The 16,049-nt window shown below is 47.1% G+C and overlaps 1 protein-coding gene across 2 annotated transcripts; it reads right to left on the minus strand.

Annotated features, from left to right (window-relative positions):
• Positions 1-4,030: 4,030 nt before the first annotated feature.
• Positions 4,031-15,774, minus strand: LOC149336653 (uncharacterized). Of its 2 annotated transcripts, none has more exons than XM_089554744.1 (4): positions 15,167-15,774; positions 14,923-15,021; positions 7,451-7,578; positions 4,031-5,117 (listed from the first exon to the last, which is right to left on the minus strand). In XM_089554744.1, exons 1-4 carry the CDS (start codon positions 15,291-15,293, stop codon positions 4,866-4,868), a joined length of 606 nt encoding a protein of 201 aa, XP_089410870.1. In that variant the 5' UTR covers positions 15,294-15,774; the 3' UTR covers positions 4,031-4,865. The 2 variants fall into 2 exon arrangements, with proteins under 2 accessions (XP_089410870.1, XP_089410869.1); XM_089554743.1 differs by having other exon boundaries at positions 14,923-15,039; positions 15,167-15,772.
• Positions 15,775-16,049: the final 275 nt, after the last annotated feature.

The following is a 16,049-nucleotide window of genomic DNA, read 5'->3' on the forward strand; positions in this document are numbered from 1 at the left end:
CGCGCCCAGGCGTGCTGGCGGTTCGCGTTAACACGCGGCGGAACGTCGTGGCGGAGGACACCAGCTGCGCAGCTACCTTCGGCTCGCTTCTGGCCACGACTGTCATCCGTGGCCTGGCTGTGTGCGCCAGGGAGCCAGCTCCTCGCAACCAGTCCAGTGGGCTCGTGTTCGGCGTGGACGCGCGCCGCTCAGCGGACCAGCTGCTTGCCGCAGTGGAGTCGGCGGTGGCAGTGACGTCGGCGTCGCTGTCGGGAAGCACGCTGCATCTCCGATTTGCGGCACCGATCCCGCCGCCGCATGTGTTCATTTACAGGCGGCGCCTCGCTGTCCGGCCCTGCCGCCCGCGCCCACTGCAGTGTTCCCGCTGTTCCAGCCTGGGCCATGCCACCGAGGCCTGCAGAGCTGCTGCCCGCTGTGCCCGCTGCGGTGCGCCACACGACACTGGAGCGTGCACCAGCGGAAAATTGCGCTGCTCAAATTGCGGTGGTCGACACCCTGCCACGGACCCTTCATGTCCCCACTGGCAACGAGAGAGGCATGTCGCCACGATTTTGGCTTCGTCAGAGGTGCCTCTCTCACGACGGGCCGTGCGCGCGGTTGTACGCGAAGAAACGGCCTCGCAGGCTGCACAGCAGCAACCAAGCAAGCGCAGCTATGCGCAGGTTGCGGGCCACAGCAAGCAGCAGCAGCAGCCTTCTCAGCAGCTCCAGCCTCAGAAGCAGCGGGGGCAGCATCCCACGCAGCAGGCCGGTTCCCGCACCGCACCAGTGAGGCCCGCACCGACTACCTCCGGTGGCTCCCCTCTGGACGCACGCGACGCCTTAATCGAGCGCCTGCAGGCCGCGCTGCGAGCACTAAGCGTGCTCCTGCCAGAGGGCTCCGAGGGTCGCCGCATCTGTGAGGGAGCGACAGGCCCTCCTGCACTAAACAGCCAACAACATGGCTAGTCGCCGGGCAGTACCCCGCATTCCCACAGTCCTGCAATGGAACGTCCGCTCCCTTGCAGCGCGATACGCTGAGCTCCGCTCACGCATAACATCCGAACAACCAGAGGTGATCGCGCTGCAGGAAACTTACGTCCGGCTGCGGGATGGGGAGCCCCAAAGGCGGCTGCCCGGCTACATCGGTTACCATTCACCAACGAAGTGTGAGGAGGAGTCATGTGCATCGATCCCCTGCGGCGACCCAGCCCATCGACCCGGGAAATCGCGGGCCTCCATTTATGTGCGACGCGACGTCCAGCACGCGCTCGTCCGCACGGCGGCGGCGACGAGTGACGTTCAGGAGTGCGTGGCAGTGACAGTGCGCGTCGGGGGTGTTGACACATCAGTGGCCAGTGTTTATGTGCGCCCAGCTGTGGCGTGGAACGCGCTGTGTTTTCGTGCAGTGTCGTCGTGTTGTGCCCCGCGCCAGCTCATAGTTGGTGACTTCAACGCCCATCATTGTGCGTGGGGCAGTGCGCGCAACGACCGGCGCGGCGACGATCTGCATGACACAGCAACGCAGCTGGGACTCACTCCTCTCAACACTGGCCAGCCCACCTTCCGACGGCGTGGATCGTCAGGCTCCTGCATCGACGTTGCGTTCGCGTCCAGCGGCATCGAGGCGACCTGGCGTCGTGCACCATCACTCTGGGGCTCGGATCACTTCTCCATCACCATAGAGCCCACTGCTAAAGAGGCGCGCCCCATGCGTACGTACGCAATCGTGAATTGGGGCCGCTTCCGCCAAGAGGTGGACGCCGCCGCTGCGTCCGGCGCCGATTACTTCACCAGTCTTGTCCGGAGCGCCCTCGCAGCCACGCGTCGCGCAGAGGTGCGGGCAGGTCAGCCAACACCCGACAATAAGCTGCTCGATCTGCGCGACAAAAGGGACAAGGCGGAGCGCAGGGCGCGACGGACGGACAAGCCAGAAGACTGGACTGCTGCGACGGTGAATGTCGCAGCAGTACTCCAATGCGGATTCAACTGTATGGCTTCTGAAAAATAGGAACAGTACTGCAACATCGGAGAAACCCTTCCAAGCAACGTCTTGTACACTGCACTGTGAATTTCCATGACTAACGCGATGTGCACAAAAGCCCATGACTGCGCCCAGATTGGTGTGCTTTCGACAACAAGGTGGATGGCCCGAGTGAACAGCGAAATGATCGCAGGGAGGCACATGCACTCAGGCACAGGAAGAAAAAAAATTATGACATCAAATATGAACTCCATGCAGTGCGCTTACAAATTCTATACTGATCTCTACTTCAGCCTCTACTTCAAATGATCATTATAGCAACATTTCACCCTTGGTATGCCTTCTAGCGAACAGTTTAATTTTTTTTTTGCAACAAGATGAGGGCTGCACATATAAATGGCACTGTGCGGAGAAATGAACTCGGGGGAAATAATCCTGAGGACAGCGAGTGCCAATGTCTCTGCCATCAAGACAATTCATGAAATTCTTTTGTGCATTCCTTCAGTGTAAAGACACAAGCTTGATTTAGCTTTCCACTTTTCGGAGTGCTCACCTCTAACAGTGCACACTGGAGTGCACACTGGAGTGAAAAGCGCAGAATAAAGGACAAGTATCGATCAGAATTTGGAGGCTTTTCTTCTTCTTCTCCTTCTTGTCGTTTTGGGTCTGGAAGGACAGGAATCCCTGGCTTTCTGTCTTCTTGTTTTTCTCGTCATATCATGTCTGAAAAGGACAGGAATCACCGGCTTTATGTCTACTTCTACTTCTTGCTGTCCTGCTTCTTGTAGACGGAGCAAGTGCATGGTTGTCTCCACGACTGTCAGCATCCACGACAGTGTGTGGCTTTGTTGTCGAATATAGGTTCTATTCTCTTTGCAAGAGCAAGGGCAAACTCGTAAAGGGGCCCAGAAACACAATATTAGTTAACTGTTTTGTCTGTTGATTGCATACAGTGAGTTATAATGGTGCTATTAGCGTCGGTAATACCGCGTACATTCCGCTTTTTAATATTTTAATGTCCTCTCAAGAACAACTTCATGGCTCTGATGGTGTCGCCACACAGTGGCGGATTTTTAGCAGCGGATAGGACATCACCTGGCGCGAGCTTGATGATCGGACAAACAGTAAATATACTGCAAATTGTGTGAATAAATAGAGACACATTTTGTCACCTGTCTGCGTTTTATATTAGATCAACAAAAACAACTTGTTTGTCTTAGACAAAAGCCCTGCAAAGCAAGTAAAATAAATACACACCACTAGGGGCGCTCTGGCATGGAAACGACGCTGCCAGTCTCAGCAAGAACAAGTTACAGAGAGCAGGCAACGATGGAGTACAAACTTCCGCGACGTGCTCTGGCTGGCTGTTGTGATTGGTTGCGCCAGGTGCCGTCATTGGGAGAGCAAAATAGGAGTGGGAAGCCCCGCCAAAATCGAGTTGAGGGCAGCGTTTTGTTTGCTTGTATTTTGAAATTTCTTCACTGAATAACTCCCGTTCCTGTGCATCGATTCCTGTAATTTTTTTTATGTCAGCATCTGTGTGACATAAAGAACCCACCTGAAGTATAGCCGGTATCCCCCCCAAGCAGTGTTTCGCAGCCCCTTAAAAAAAATTTGCAACTTCTCGCTCCTGGTCACCCTGGTTTTGGGCCATTTTCTTGTACGCCTCCACGGATCTCAATACTTTTCTTCCACTGATCTTCCAATATCCCATGATTCCAGGGTCAGAACCTATAAGGCCAGGTGGGAAAGTTACTTAACCAGTGATCGAAGAGACACGAATGGTCATAAACAGCATTACAACAAGCCGGCCAACAAGCATCACCAACAGCAATGTCGAATTCACCACAACACTATAGCTCTTGAAAGCACGTGCATGTCTTGGCATCATTAATGTCAGCAAGAAAACAGCCAACTTGTATGCACACTTTGTCAATATGAAAACACAAACGTAATTTTAAAACCATGATAGGTAGATTTTTATGTGTTCATATATACATCCTAAGCAATACAGTGTTCACACACGACTAAATAAGAGTACTACTAGAATAGGGACAACAAACGGAATTCCATGTAGAACTAAAGGCGCATGCCTAAAGTTTCGCTGAGGTTTCAAAAGAACCGCAGAATGAGCTAAGAAACAAAAATACGTAAACACTACACACCTTCCTTGTCGATCCACACTTGCTACACTTGTCGAAGGCAAGGCGCAGACTAGTTAAGGAGTAGAAGAGAGAACGCCTAAATAGAAGCTTACACGGATGCAGTGTAGGGATAACTAAAGCAGCAGAATATGCAATGCCACAGGAGCAGACTAAATGGGCAGGTTTCTACAACAGATTAAGGGGTACTATGGGTACAAAAAGGACTCATAATTTACTGAGGTCGATGCTGGATCCAACCACATCGAAAACCCGCTCTAAGACTGATATGCAATGCCTATTGCATTTGGAGACGCTCAAGGGCATCGACATGATGAGCCACTTAACGATGCTACACACAGGAGAAACCACAGTGCAGGACAGTGGAAGGGAACCTCCTAAGGCACCGGAAAAGGAGACAGAGTTAGACTCCGACAAAGCAACAGTAGCGAGAAGATTAAACAGGCGCTGTACAGCACTGTTAGGGAAATGGTGCCTGGAAAGGACCAAATTACATACAGGGCTCTTCACAACCTGGGTAAGACATTTACTGAGGAACCAACAACCTTATTTAAAAAAACACTGCAGGGAAGAGACACTACCACAGCAACAAAACCATGAGCATATCAATCTCAGACCCAAACCAGGAAAGACTACAAATGCAACACCTCAGACCTATCTCAGTGACTAGCCGCATTGGTAGGCTCTTCAAGCTGCACAAATAAGGGCCCAATTTATAACTGCCCCCAAGCTCCAGATTTCTCACCTCTGTGGGAAAATGGGCAGAGCCTGTTTGGCCTGCTGCATCGCGGACGAGCAATGGGAGTCCCCCTCAAGCCTGGCCAGAAGCTCCCTGTCCCTTTGGGGCTGAAACTCGCTGGAGACCGTGAGCAGCCGCCCGGTCATGATGTCATACACAACACGCTGCGAGCTTGCACCAGTGGCTTCGGCCTCTACGCTGCAGTCTTCTTCTCTCACATCGTCGGGAAGGTGCGCCGCATTTGACAGGACCGTCTGGGGAAAAGAAGAAAGAAAAACTGATCTTCCACCAATAAATTAATGATAATTTGGAAAGACAAGAACAGTTACATATGAATGACGAGCGCAAAAGACCTAATGATGTGAAAAAATCGCTGAAGAATACACGACCGACTTTGTCGCAACCATCTTCTTACCATCGCAAAATCCAATTCTGATTGCACATTTGTAGAGTCGCTAGACGGTGGTAAATATCTAACGGGCAGCAGTCCAGAATTTCAGTATTTTCAAGCGAACCAATAGTGCAACGATTTGTCATCAATGTACACACGCAGTACAACACCAGAACTGGACAATGCACTGTTGTCAATAAATATAAATTCACTTTCTAATTGATAACACAGCACCCTTATTGACACACCACACAGTTATTCAGATAGCACAGCATTAAGTACTTTTGTGACACCAGCATGCAATGCTCCAGTGTCAGCAATTTTCTCCTCTTTGTCTTGGATAGCTGGGGTATGAGTTAGGATATATAACATGGAACATCCAAAGTAGAAGAAAATGCCGCCATGCAGCAGTCCCTATCCACCTTATCCAGGAGATAAGGATAGGGTGGCCAGGAATGGAACAGGACAACGCTAACTGTGGATCAGATGGGAAAGGGCTTTGTAGACATGATCGAGCTGTAGCCAAAGATGACAACAATGCCAATCGCAACAATTAAAAGCTTAGGGGCTCTCTCAGCATCTCGTCCTGCTGAAATGGGCATGCCGTGTGGGTTTGTTTCGTCACCCTGTCTGTTTAATCTGGCGGTATCAGTGGTGAAATGCCAAAGCCGCCACTCCAACAAGATGGGTATTTTTTGCAGGTTTGTTAGCTCTTTCATAAGTAATGTTAGTCGCTAAACGTATGAAGAAGACGAGCGAGATCTCAGGCTAGAGTTCTGTAAATTTTTGTTAATTACTAGCTTTCTGTTTTGGCTTTCAAAAAACGAGCCTCGTGTGACAAAGCCTACAGCTTGCATTGCACCAACAACATTACCTGTAGTGCAGTAGTTTGAAGTTCGAGACGTTGCCATCGAAAACTGTATATTTTAAGAGTTACATCTGATTATGACGATTTTTTTTAATATTATGTCTTACTGCTAGTGCGGCAATCAAATGAAAACAAACGCTACACCCGCTTCGCTAAGTGCTCTTAGATATTTTCTTTAGCACTGCAGTCCAATATTGCAGTGCCTTCAACACGAGCACATCGGTGGCGGATCCCTAAACGCAGCGTAGAAGGCGATCATTTTCCCCTCACTCCCTTTTCTCAGTCTGGTTTGGTTTTGTTTATGGGGTTTAATGTCCAAAAGCGACTCAGGCTATGAGAGACGCCGTAGTGGAGGGCTCCAGAAATTTCGACCACCTGGGGATCTTTAACGTGCATTGACATCGCAGAGTACACGGGCCTCTAAAATTTCTCCTCCAAAGTCTTCCCAGGAGTCGGGAACTGACCGGGTTACAGCGGGGCTGCAGAATATAACTGCTTCGAGCATCACACCGTTTTGTCAAAACTCTTCGGTAACTGCACCGAAAGGTTAGGTTTCTGCATTGGTGTGGTAGTTTACAGGCAAGACATCCCATCCGTGGCGCACGGTTGCACTTGGGACATAGCGTGACGATTCACGCTTGCAGACAGGCTCGCGCGGGCTCCGCAACCATCGTCGACATATCGGCCTGCTGGAGCATTGAGGGTCGTCGCGCCTTGCCAGCAGCTGATTTCATTCACTCAAGCCACGATTGAGAGCAGCACAATCGTGGTGCGCGAATGCACTAGTCACGTGATTTTTTTTTGTATTTCACGGGCTTTCTTTGGAGCTCGGAAAAAAAGGCTTTACTTGTCGCAAATAAATGGAATGGGGGTTTCTGAAGGTGCTCTCCAACTTTGCTGTTCACATCTGCTGCCTAAAGTCAATATTTATGCATTTAGAAAAATTACCTTAATTGCTAATTAATTAATTGCAAAACAAAAAAATTCCCTAAGATGCAAAAGCTGTTTGGTAGGTGTATGTAAGTGGTTTCCCTGTCCTACCTCAAATATCTTATTTTTTAACCCTTGGCCAAAGTTAGCGTGGACTCCCTGTATATACCAGCTTCCCAGAAACCCTTGCTGCCCCTTTTGAAGGGACCACCCATTCAGTACACAGACAAAGCAGGATTGCCACCACACTACCATCCAACACCTTACACAGCCTTCCCCATCTTCCCTTCTTAGAAGAACGGCCAGAGCACCGGATTGGGTGCTGGAAATGAAACTACCCCCTCTCTCCATTTGCAATTTTCGATGGCATTGGCTGAAAACCCTGGCATGCCACTCACCCACAGAACATCACATATACGAGCCCTCGCATACGCCAGAGACTCCTTCTTCGATGCTGACACGGTGTCAACGGTCAGATGCTGCGGCCAGGAGACTGAGATTTCAGTCTTCCATTTTGATAAACCACCTGCAAAGCAGTGAAGCAGTGTCTTAGCCCATATCACTACACTCATATACACACTATATATGTATATATGTATATACATGCAAAGCAGCTAACTAAAAATTTCAGTGAAGCATCATAGACAGTCCATTTAAATATGTGTAGTAACCTGCGTTGGGTGCAGTAACATAACCTGAGCTTCGCAGGGGCGAGGCTCGGGTTATGTGTGTGCATTTTTCTGGAGTTGGCGATTCCCATTTTGTGCAACAGATGCCCTGAAGGCGACACGCGCTATTCTTTTCAAAAGTTACCGGGCTAATGGTTTTGCTGCCAAGTCCTCCCAAGCTGTGGAGGGGTAAAAAAAAATTCTCTTTATGCAATGATAAGCCACTCCGGGCAAGCAGTACAGACTGCACAACATGAATTTATAAACCCTGTGATCTCTACTAGCAATGTCAGTTGGTATAAAATTCAAACTGATGACGAACAAGAAGATGTCAATCTTCAGACACTTGCAATAGCCTTTTTGGTTCTGCCATAAATGCTTTCAGGCAGCAAAGCTTGGCAATCCGCTTTCAGAAAAATTTTTTTTCTGTCTAATTAGTCTATGCCAGTCTTAAGAGAGCCAATTAGATTAGTAATACAAAGCACAAAATAGTTGCTTTGCGGCACTTAGAACCGTTTGCAGGCACTATCTGTCTGCCTTCACAGTACGAGGTCCCACTGGACCAAATATTGGTTGGTTTAGTGGGGTTTAACGTCCCGAAGCAACTCAGGCTATGAGGGACGCCACAGTGAAGGGCTCCGAAAATTTCGACCACCTGGGGTTCTTTAACGTGCACTGACATCACACAACACACGGGTCTGTAGAATTTCGCCTTCATCGAAATTCGGCCGCCGCGGCCTGGATCAAACCCGCGTCTTTCGGCTCAGCTGCCGAGCACCGTAACCACTGAGCCACCGCCGCGGCAGGTGGACCAAATATCCCGATGGAGATTTAGCAGCTACGTCAAAACCTCATAAATGGTCTGGCGACGCCCAGAAACAGTAACCAGGAGGGATGGGAAAGTTCATTTGTGTTCAATTCATTTTCTGCGCATTACAGTTCCCTGGTGCATTTGTTTGCGATTAGTTTTCCGTGCACTGCAGTTTTTTTTTTTTTTTGGCAAAGGTATAAGAATTATGTTCTGTTTTGAATTTATGAATTTATCTCCATGTTATTTACTATAAGTGTGTGTGTTCACTTTATGAATTTCCTGTATATATCTATTATTCGCTTATGTGTTGATGTTTCAGTTTCAAGAATGATTTTGTCTTCTACAAGGGAGGGAGTATATGTAGTCTTATTGGTTCTGGTTTCAGTTACAGTTCAGTGGATTGTCTTGTGTCATGCCTTAGTGTATGTGTACGTTTCAACAGAATAGTATAAGTGCCACGTGATTTAAGGTTATGTTTCGAGCGACCGGCAGCACATTCCCTGCCTGACATCGACTGAGCGCGCCGTATCAGCTCTTCGGCTGCCTGAACAGTTCAAGTCAGACTCGCTACGAATGAGCGAATGTTGCCCGACGCCACCGGAAGAAGCCATCGCCTTCAAGTGGTCTGCACCTTTGGCCGCGCAAGCCCCATCGTCACAGTCATCAAGCGTATCGCGCCCTTTTAAGCACTGGCAATCACTGAGCGCCTTCAGTGGGCATGGAACAGCAGCAGCAATGCAGCAACGACCAATGTTCTTCTATTTCTTGGTGCAGATGCTATCTTGGAGCGGCCTTTGTCATGTTTCGAGCGACCGGCAGCACATTCCCTGCCTGACATCGACTGAGCGCGCCGTATCAGCTCTTCGGCTGCCTGAACAGTTCAAGTCAGACTCGCTACGAATGAGCGAATGTTGCCCGACGCCACCGGAAGAAGCCATCGCCTTCAAGTGGTCTGCACCTTTGGCCGCGCAAGCCCCATCGTCACAGTCATCAAGCGTATCGCGCCCTTTTAAGCACTGGCAATCACCGAGCGCCTTCAGTGGGCATGGAACAGCAGCAGCAATGCAGCAACGACCAATGTTCTTCTATTTCTTGGTGCAGATGCTATCTTGGAGCGGCCTTTGTCATGTTTCGAGCGACCGGCAGCACATTCCCTGCCTGACATCGACTGAGCGCGCCGTATCAGCTCTTCGGCTGCCTGAACAGTTCAAGTCAGACTCGCTACGAATGAGCGAATGTTGCCCGACGCCACCGGAAGAAGCCATCGCCTTCAAGTGGTCTGCACCTTTGGCCGCGCAAGCCCCATCGTCACAGTCATCAAGCGTATCGCGCCCTTTTAAGCACTGGCAATCACCGAGCGCCTTCAGTGGGCATGGAACAGCAGCAGCAATGCAGCAACGACCAATGTTCTTCTATTTTTTGGTGCAGGTCAGTCCATGTCCTTCTTTGCACTGTAAACGCACAAGTAATGTCAACCTGCTGCTCGTACCATGCCCAAGTGTATTCATGTGCATAGTGTGCGAATGCGTATATGTGCTGAAATTATTGCTCTTAGGTGGTGATATTGAACAGAACCCAGGGCCCCCTAAGAAAGATGCTAGCCAGTCCAATGATGACGTAGTCACTCTGTTAAAATCTTTAAACGAAAAAATTGATAAGAACCATGGCGAAATACTCTCCCAGCTCAATGAAGTTCGGCAAACACAATCAAAGCTTGAGCGTCAAATGGCCAGTATGAACGATAGGCTTGTTGCCGTCGAAGAAAAAGTAGCTGCCTCGCAAGCCTCCAGCGCCTTTGACATTACCCGGGAAGTGTCTGAGGCTGTACAGAATGAAGCAGCGGCATTTCATAAACGACTGGATGACCTCGAAGACAGGTCAAGACGCGATAATCTACTTTTTCACGGCCTCCCTGACGCGCAAAACGAATCATGGGATGAATCTGAAAAGCTCGTGCGTGAAAAGCTTCTTTCTGAAATGGACCTTGAGCTACCCAGCGAGGCTATAGCACGTGCGCATCGGCTTGGTAAATTTTCGCATGACAAATGCCGTCCTGTCATAGTCAAGTTTACGAATTTTAAGATCCGAGAAGCTGTGTTTACTGACCGAACCAAAATGAAAAATGCTGGGGTAAAGGTTACGGAAGATTTCTGCTTGTCAACTCGCAACGCACGTAAAAAACTTTTCGACTTTGGACAGGCAAGTGGAGAGAAGTACGCTATTCGTCAGAACAAATTGTTCATAAAGAATAAGTGTTACATCTACATTTCGGCATCAGATAGCATCTGTGAATATCATATCAATAACGAAGCAACCCCACGCAGCCCTGATAGTAGTGCCTTGCCAGCCGATCTTTCTACCGCGTAGCTACCTGCTCGTGGTCATGACCTTCCAAATGACATATGCGTTTTGTTCTCTAATATTCATAGTGTTCTTAACAAACGTGATGAACTGTGTACTCTCATCGACACGTGCGATGCAGACATTTTGGTACTCACCGAAACCTGGCTGAATTCAAAGATTTCGAATGATGAAATACTAAACTGCGAAAAGGATTTCATTACTTATCGATGTGACCGTGGAGACAGAATAGGAGGCGGTGTTCTGATAGCGGTCGCTGATCATCTGCATTCTTCACACGTGTCACTTGTTTCTTCACTAGAATTTGTATGCGCCTCTATACGCATTAATCATCGAGACGTAATCTTCTGCGCATGCTATCGCCCTCCAAATGCTCCATCATCTTTTTGTAGTGAACTTCATGATGTGCTCAATCGAATTTTAGTTAGGTTTCCTTCTTCGCCAATCTTTTTACTTGGGGATTTCAACATGCCAAAAATAAATTGGTCTGGCGCGTTTCCTTCCACTCTAGATTCGTTGCCTGACACGATTGGCTTCACAAATCTGTGCAATGACTTCAATTTCTCCCAGCTCATTACCCAGCCAACCCGTACCACCACTACTAGCGCGAATATTCTTGATTTAGCAAAACGTTCAGTTGGGCGAGTTGGTAGATATTCATGATTTGAACAGCGCGAACTACAAGGGTTTTTTTGTGTTGTTTCTTCCCTTTGATTGTTTCTTCATATAAGAAGGTTTCAGTGAATAAACCTTTTAGTTGCGAGTCAGCGCTCGTCCTGTGTCCCTTCTTTTCTTGTCCCTTGTAGTTCGCGCTGTTCAAATCATGAATATTCTTGATCTTGTTCTAACTACGCTTCCTGAACTAGTTCATTCATTGGCAATTCTACCAGGCCTCAGTGACCACTCCTTCATCCAGTTTGAGCTTAAAGACACTAACACACGTGTGCGACCCAATCCCAAATATATCAGAGATTATTCAAAGGCAAATTTTCCGTCGATTAACGCAGAACTCGAAATCTTCTTAGGTGAGTGCATGCCAAACTTTTATAACCGTTCTGTGGAAACGAACTGGCATCTTTTTAAAGAAAAGGTTGATTTTCTCGTCCAAAAATACATACCTTTACGCGTCATATCAGGCAAGCAACGTTCCCCGTGGTTCACTACCGCATTAAAACGCCTTTTAAGTAAAAAAAAACGAGTTTATCGCAGGGCGAAAACCACCGCTTGCTCTGATCACTGGGATTTGTATCGTGCCATAACATCTGATTATCGAAAAGCCTTAAAAAACGCCAAGCAGGTTTTTTTCCAGAGTACGCTTCCGTCTTTGTTGGTTGATAATGTCAAAAAAATTTTGGAACATCATTTCTGGTCCTAAGCATAAAGCAATAGCTCTAAACGATAGCAGCGGCGCAGCCATTCCTTCATCAGAGTGCCCTCAAGTGCTCAATGACGCCTTCTCTAATGCTTTTTTACAGCAATCATCTGTTTCTCTGCCCTCTTTTCAGTCTGTGCAGAATCCACTAATGGACCCAATTGTGTTTGACAGTATTGGTATAGAAAGTCTAATTAATAATCTCAAAATTTCTTCATCTTCGGGAATCGACGACATAAATTCTAAATTTTTAAAGAATACAAGTGTTTATTCTTCCATTTACTTGTGTTCACTGTTTTCGCAATCTTTGAATTCAGGACAGCTGCCCGGGGACTGGAAGGTGGGTAAGGTGGTACCAATATTTAAGTCTGGTGATGCTCATTGTGCCCTTAATTACAGACCCATATCATTAACAAGTGTCCCGTGTAAACTGTTTGAACATGTCATTTTTTCTAATCTGGTTAAATTTCTAGAAAAACATTCGTTCTTTTTCCCTCATCAGCATGGCTTTCGTCAATCATTTTCTTGTGAAACGCAACTCATTTCCTTCACCCATGATTTATTTGACGCATTAGACAAGGGACTTTTCATTGACTGCGTATTTTTAGATTTTCAGAAAGCATTTGATCTTGTTAATCACCAACTACTTTGTTTTAAGCTCGGTAAACTGAACATCGACCCAAACATTCTTTCATGGATCGAAAGTTTTTTGCGTAACAGAACTCAATTCGTCACTGCAAATAACGCTGATTCCTCACCGTGCTCTGTTACCTCCGGCGTGCCTCAAGGTTCCGTACTCGGGCCGCTATTGTTTCTAATATACATTAACGACCTGCCAATTTCTATTAACTCCACAATTAGGCTTTTCGCAGATGATTGCGTTATTTATCGAGTAATCAAATCCGCTTCAGACTCATCCATACTTCAAAGTGACCTAAATAAGGTATCTAATTGGTGTAATAATTGGCTCATGAGACTGAATACTAACAAGTGTAAGGTCATGCGTATTTCACACCGATCTGCTAACGAAAGTCTTATTCCCTACAATATTTCAGGTACTCTCCTTGAGCAAGTTACCGTATATAAATATTTAGGGGTTCATATAACTTCTAACCTTTCATGGCAGGCACATGTTGATTATGTTGTTAACAATGCTAACCGCATGCTTGGCTACTTGCGTCGTAATTTTTCCATGGCTCCATCTTCTTTAAAACTGCTACTTTATAAAACCTTAGTTAGATCTAAATTAGAATATGCGTGCTCTGTGTGGGACCCGGGACATGAAACTCTTACTAATCAGAGTCAGTACAGAATCGTACCGCCAGATTTATTTTGTCTAACTTTTCCCGCACTGCTAGTGTAACTGCAATGAAAAATACTTTGAACCTTCCTAGCCTTTCCCTTCGTAGAAAACTCGCGCGAATGCTAACTTTTCACAAGATTTACTACCACAATCATCAGCTAAAACGGGATCTTTTATCTGAACCATCATTCATATCACCTCGCACGGATCATCGCCACAAGGTACGCATTCCATACTGCCGAAGCAATCCATACTTCAACTCATTTATATCCAAGACGGCGAGCGATTGGAACCACCTGCCCACCTTGGTTGCCGATATTTCTGACACCTGTTTATTTAAAAATGCCGCGGAAAACTATGTGTTTGACTAGGCTGTTTTGTTACCTAATCTGATATGTATTTTGTTCAAGCTTACGTTTTTTTCTTTCTTTGCTGTATTACATTACATTTTGCATTTACTTTTTGTTTTCATTTTGCTGCATTGTCTATACTTTTTTTAACCACTCCCTTCTGTAACGCCCCACTGGGGCCCTGAAGGTATTGTAATAAATAAATAAATAAATAAATACCAGTGTCTTGATCAAATAAAGGATGTCCAACATTACCACTCGACCAGTGAACATATTTGAAATAACCGAAGCAGACAAAGCAAATTTACACTACAAATACAACCATAAACATTTCAAAAGCTCGGCACAATGAAGTCATCAAAAATGCATGTTATTTACATGCAGCATGTTGTAAACGAATAACAAATCAATGCTATGCCACAGTTGAAATAAACACCAAAAAACCCGACCTCTGTGAAAATTGAAAATATGAAGTGAAAACAATGAAAGGAGTGTAGTTGCGTCAATTACGAAATGAGACAGGAGGATACAGAGAATGTGTTTACACAGCGACTGCACAGTGCATGTAACCGGACATGAGTTGTTCAAAGGAAATCAATGACGCAACACTGCCGCGGCTTGCTTGCGCTAGTCGCTATCCACTCTAAACTATAATACAGGAATGCCAGAAGGATGCCTAATTTACACGGCAAAACCAAACATTTTCAACAAATCACAATCGCTAAATAATTCAATACACAGGAAAATGCAAACGCATTAACGATATCTTCATTCTTTATCGTGTCATTCAAGAGAGCCCGGTGACATCAGTTTTTCGAGCGACTGAAACAGAAAAATCACTTCAGACACTAGAAAGAGTCACTATTCATGCTGCATGGCATGTTCTCTACATTTATGGTCGCGGTCGGTTTTTCAAGCAGCCCGTGTTCAGTAGCGTGGAAATGGCACAGGATAAATTGGACAAGACTCGTACGGTACTTGCAAAAATTTCGACAACAGACTCACCCTGGCAAATCTGGCGCGTCGTAACGCTGTGACCTTCGCCGCTTCTTTTGATTGAAACAGAATCAAATTCTTGGAGCAGGAGGGCAGGGTCAGTGGTCCCTGAAACAATGACAACACCTACACACAATATAAGCCTTATCGGCGCCGATGTGACGACGCTGCTGGCTTCAAAAGTTAGAACGCGGCTAAAGAACCGCACCGCTTTCGACGACAGCGACAGAAATCTCCGCACTCGGGCTCTTACCTGGGCGATACATGCGGTCCGAATACATGCGGTCCGAATACATGGCTCGAGCGGCCTTCTGCAGTTGCAAGCATCCGAAAGAACGTGAGGCAGTCAAATACAGCCGAACGCAAACGGGCGCGTTCATCCCGAACTGTGCACGCTACCTCACACACAAGCACCACGCGCGCCATGTGCTAGACGATTTTTTTTGCCGGGGTTATCACGTGACCATAATAAAGCGGCGGGAACCGACCGGCGGGACATTGCAAAGTTCTGTCAGTTCCGTTCCGCGTGCAAAGCAAGTTGTTAGGAAGTACCGCCGCGTCAGCACTCACAGAATGTTAAGCGTATCAGGGCGAGGCATCGAAAGCGTATCACTGAATTCCATGCTGAATTCACTTCTTCCAATTCAATCGGCACCTCGCAGTTACTCCGTGGTTGACAGAGCTGAAGCAACACGGATGACAAGATGATGATGCATGATGGGATGGGTATGCATTGGTAATGGATGGATGATATCAGTGTATCTCTTTGAAGACCATAGAGTTCATTTAGAAACTCTACCGACACTACGTTGAAGAGTCACTGCGTAGTGGCTGATGCGCTCCGCGCTGGATGAAATGGAAAGGTCGTACGTGAATGCGAAGAGTTCGTCGCCATCGTTTACACGTGACTCTCCAACTGGCATATGAAGAAAGCGCTTCAGTTGCTTGTGCTACCCGCTGCGGCTACCTATGGGCCAGTGAATGCGCGCCAAGTTTGAACACTGAGCTCGAGAAAATGGAGTACGTCATGCATCTCTTCATGTCGATCCCGTGCAGCTCGAGGGGCTAAAGCTGCATTTACCCATATACACTACTGCTTGGAGATTAAGTAGTTAAACATCATGATCTCCATCACA

The sequence above is a fragment of the Amblyomma mixtum genome, chromosome 7, assembly GCF_055824585.1.
Source record: "Amblyomma mixtum isolate Tamu chromosome 7, ASM5582458v1, whole genome shotgun sequence".
In the NCBI taxonomy this organism is placed as follows: Eukaryota; Metazoa; Arthropoda; class Arachnida; order Ixodida; family Ixodidae; genus Amblyomma; species Amblyomma mixtum.

Coding starts and splice junctions, on each gene's coding strand:
- LOC149336653 (XM_089554743.1), bottom strand. CDS start 15,293: ATGAACGCGCCCGTTTGCGTTCGGCTGTATTTGACTGCCTCACGTTCT. Junction 15,040..15,166: donor GGACCGCATGTATCGCCCAG/GTAAGAGCCCGA, acceptor TATTGTGTGTAG/GTGTTGTCATTGTTTCAGGG. Junction 5,118..7,450: donor GTATATGTGATGTTCTGTGG/GTGAGTGGCATG, acceptor TCTTTTCCCCAG/ACGGTCCTGTCAAATGCGGC.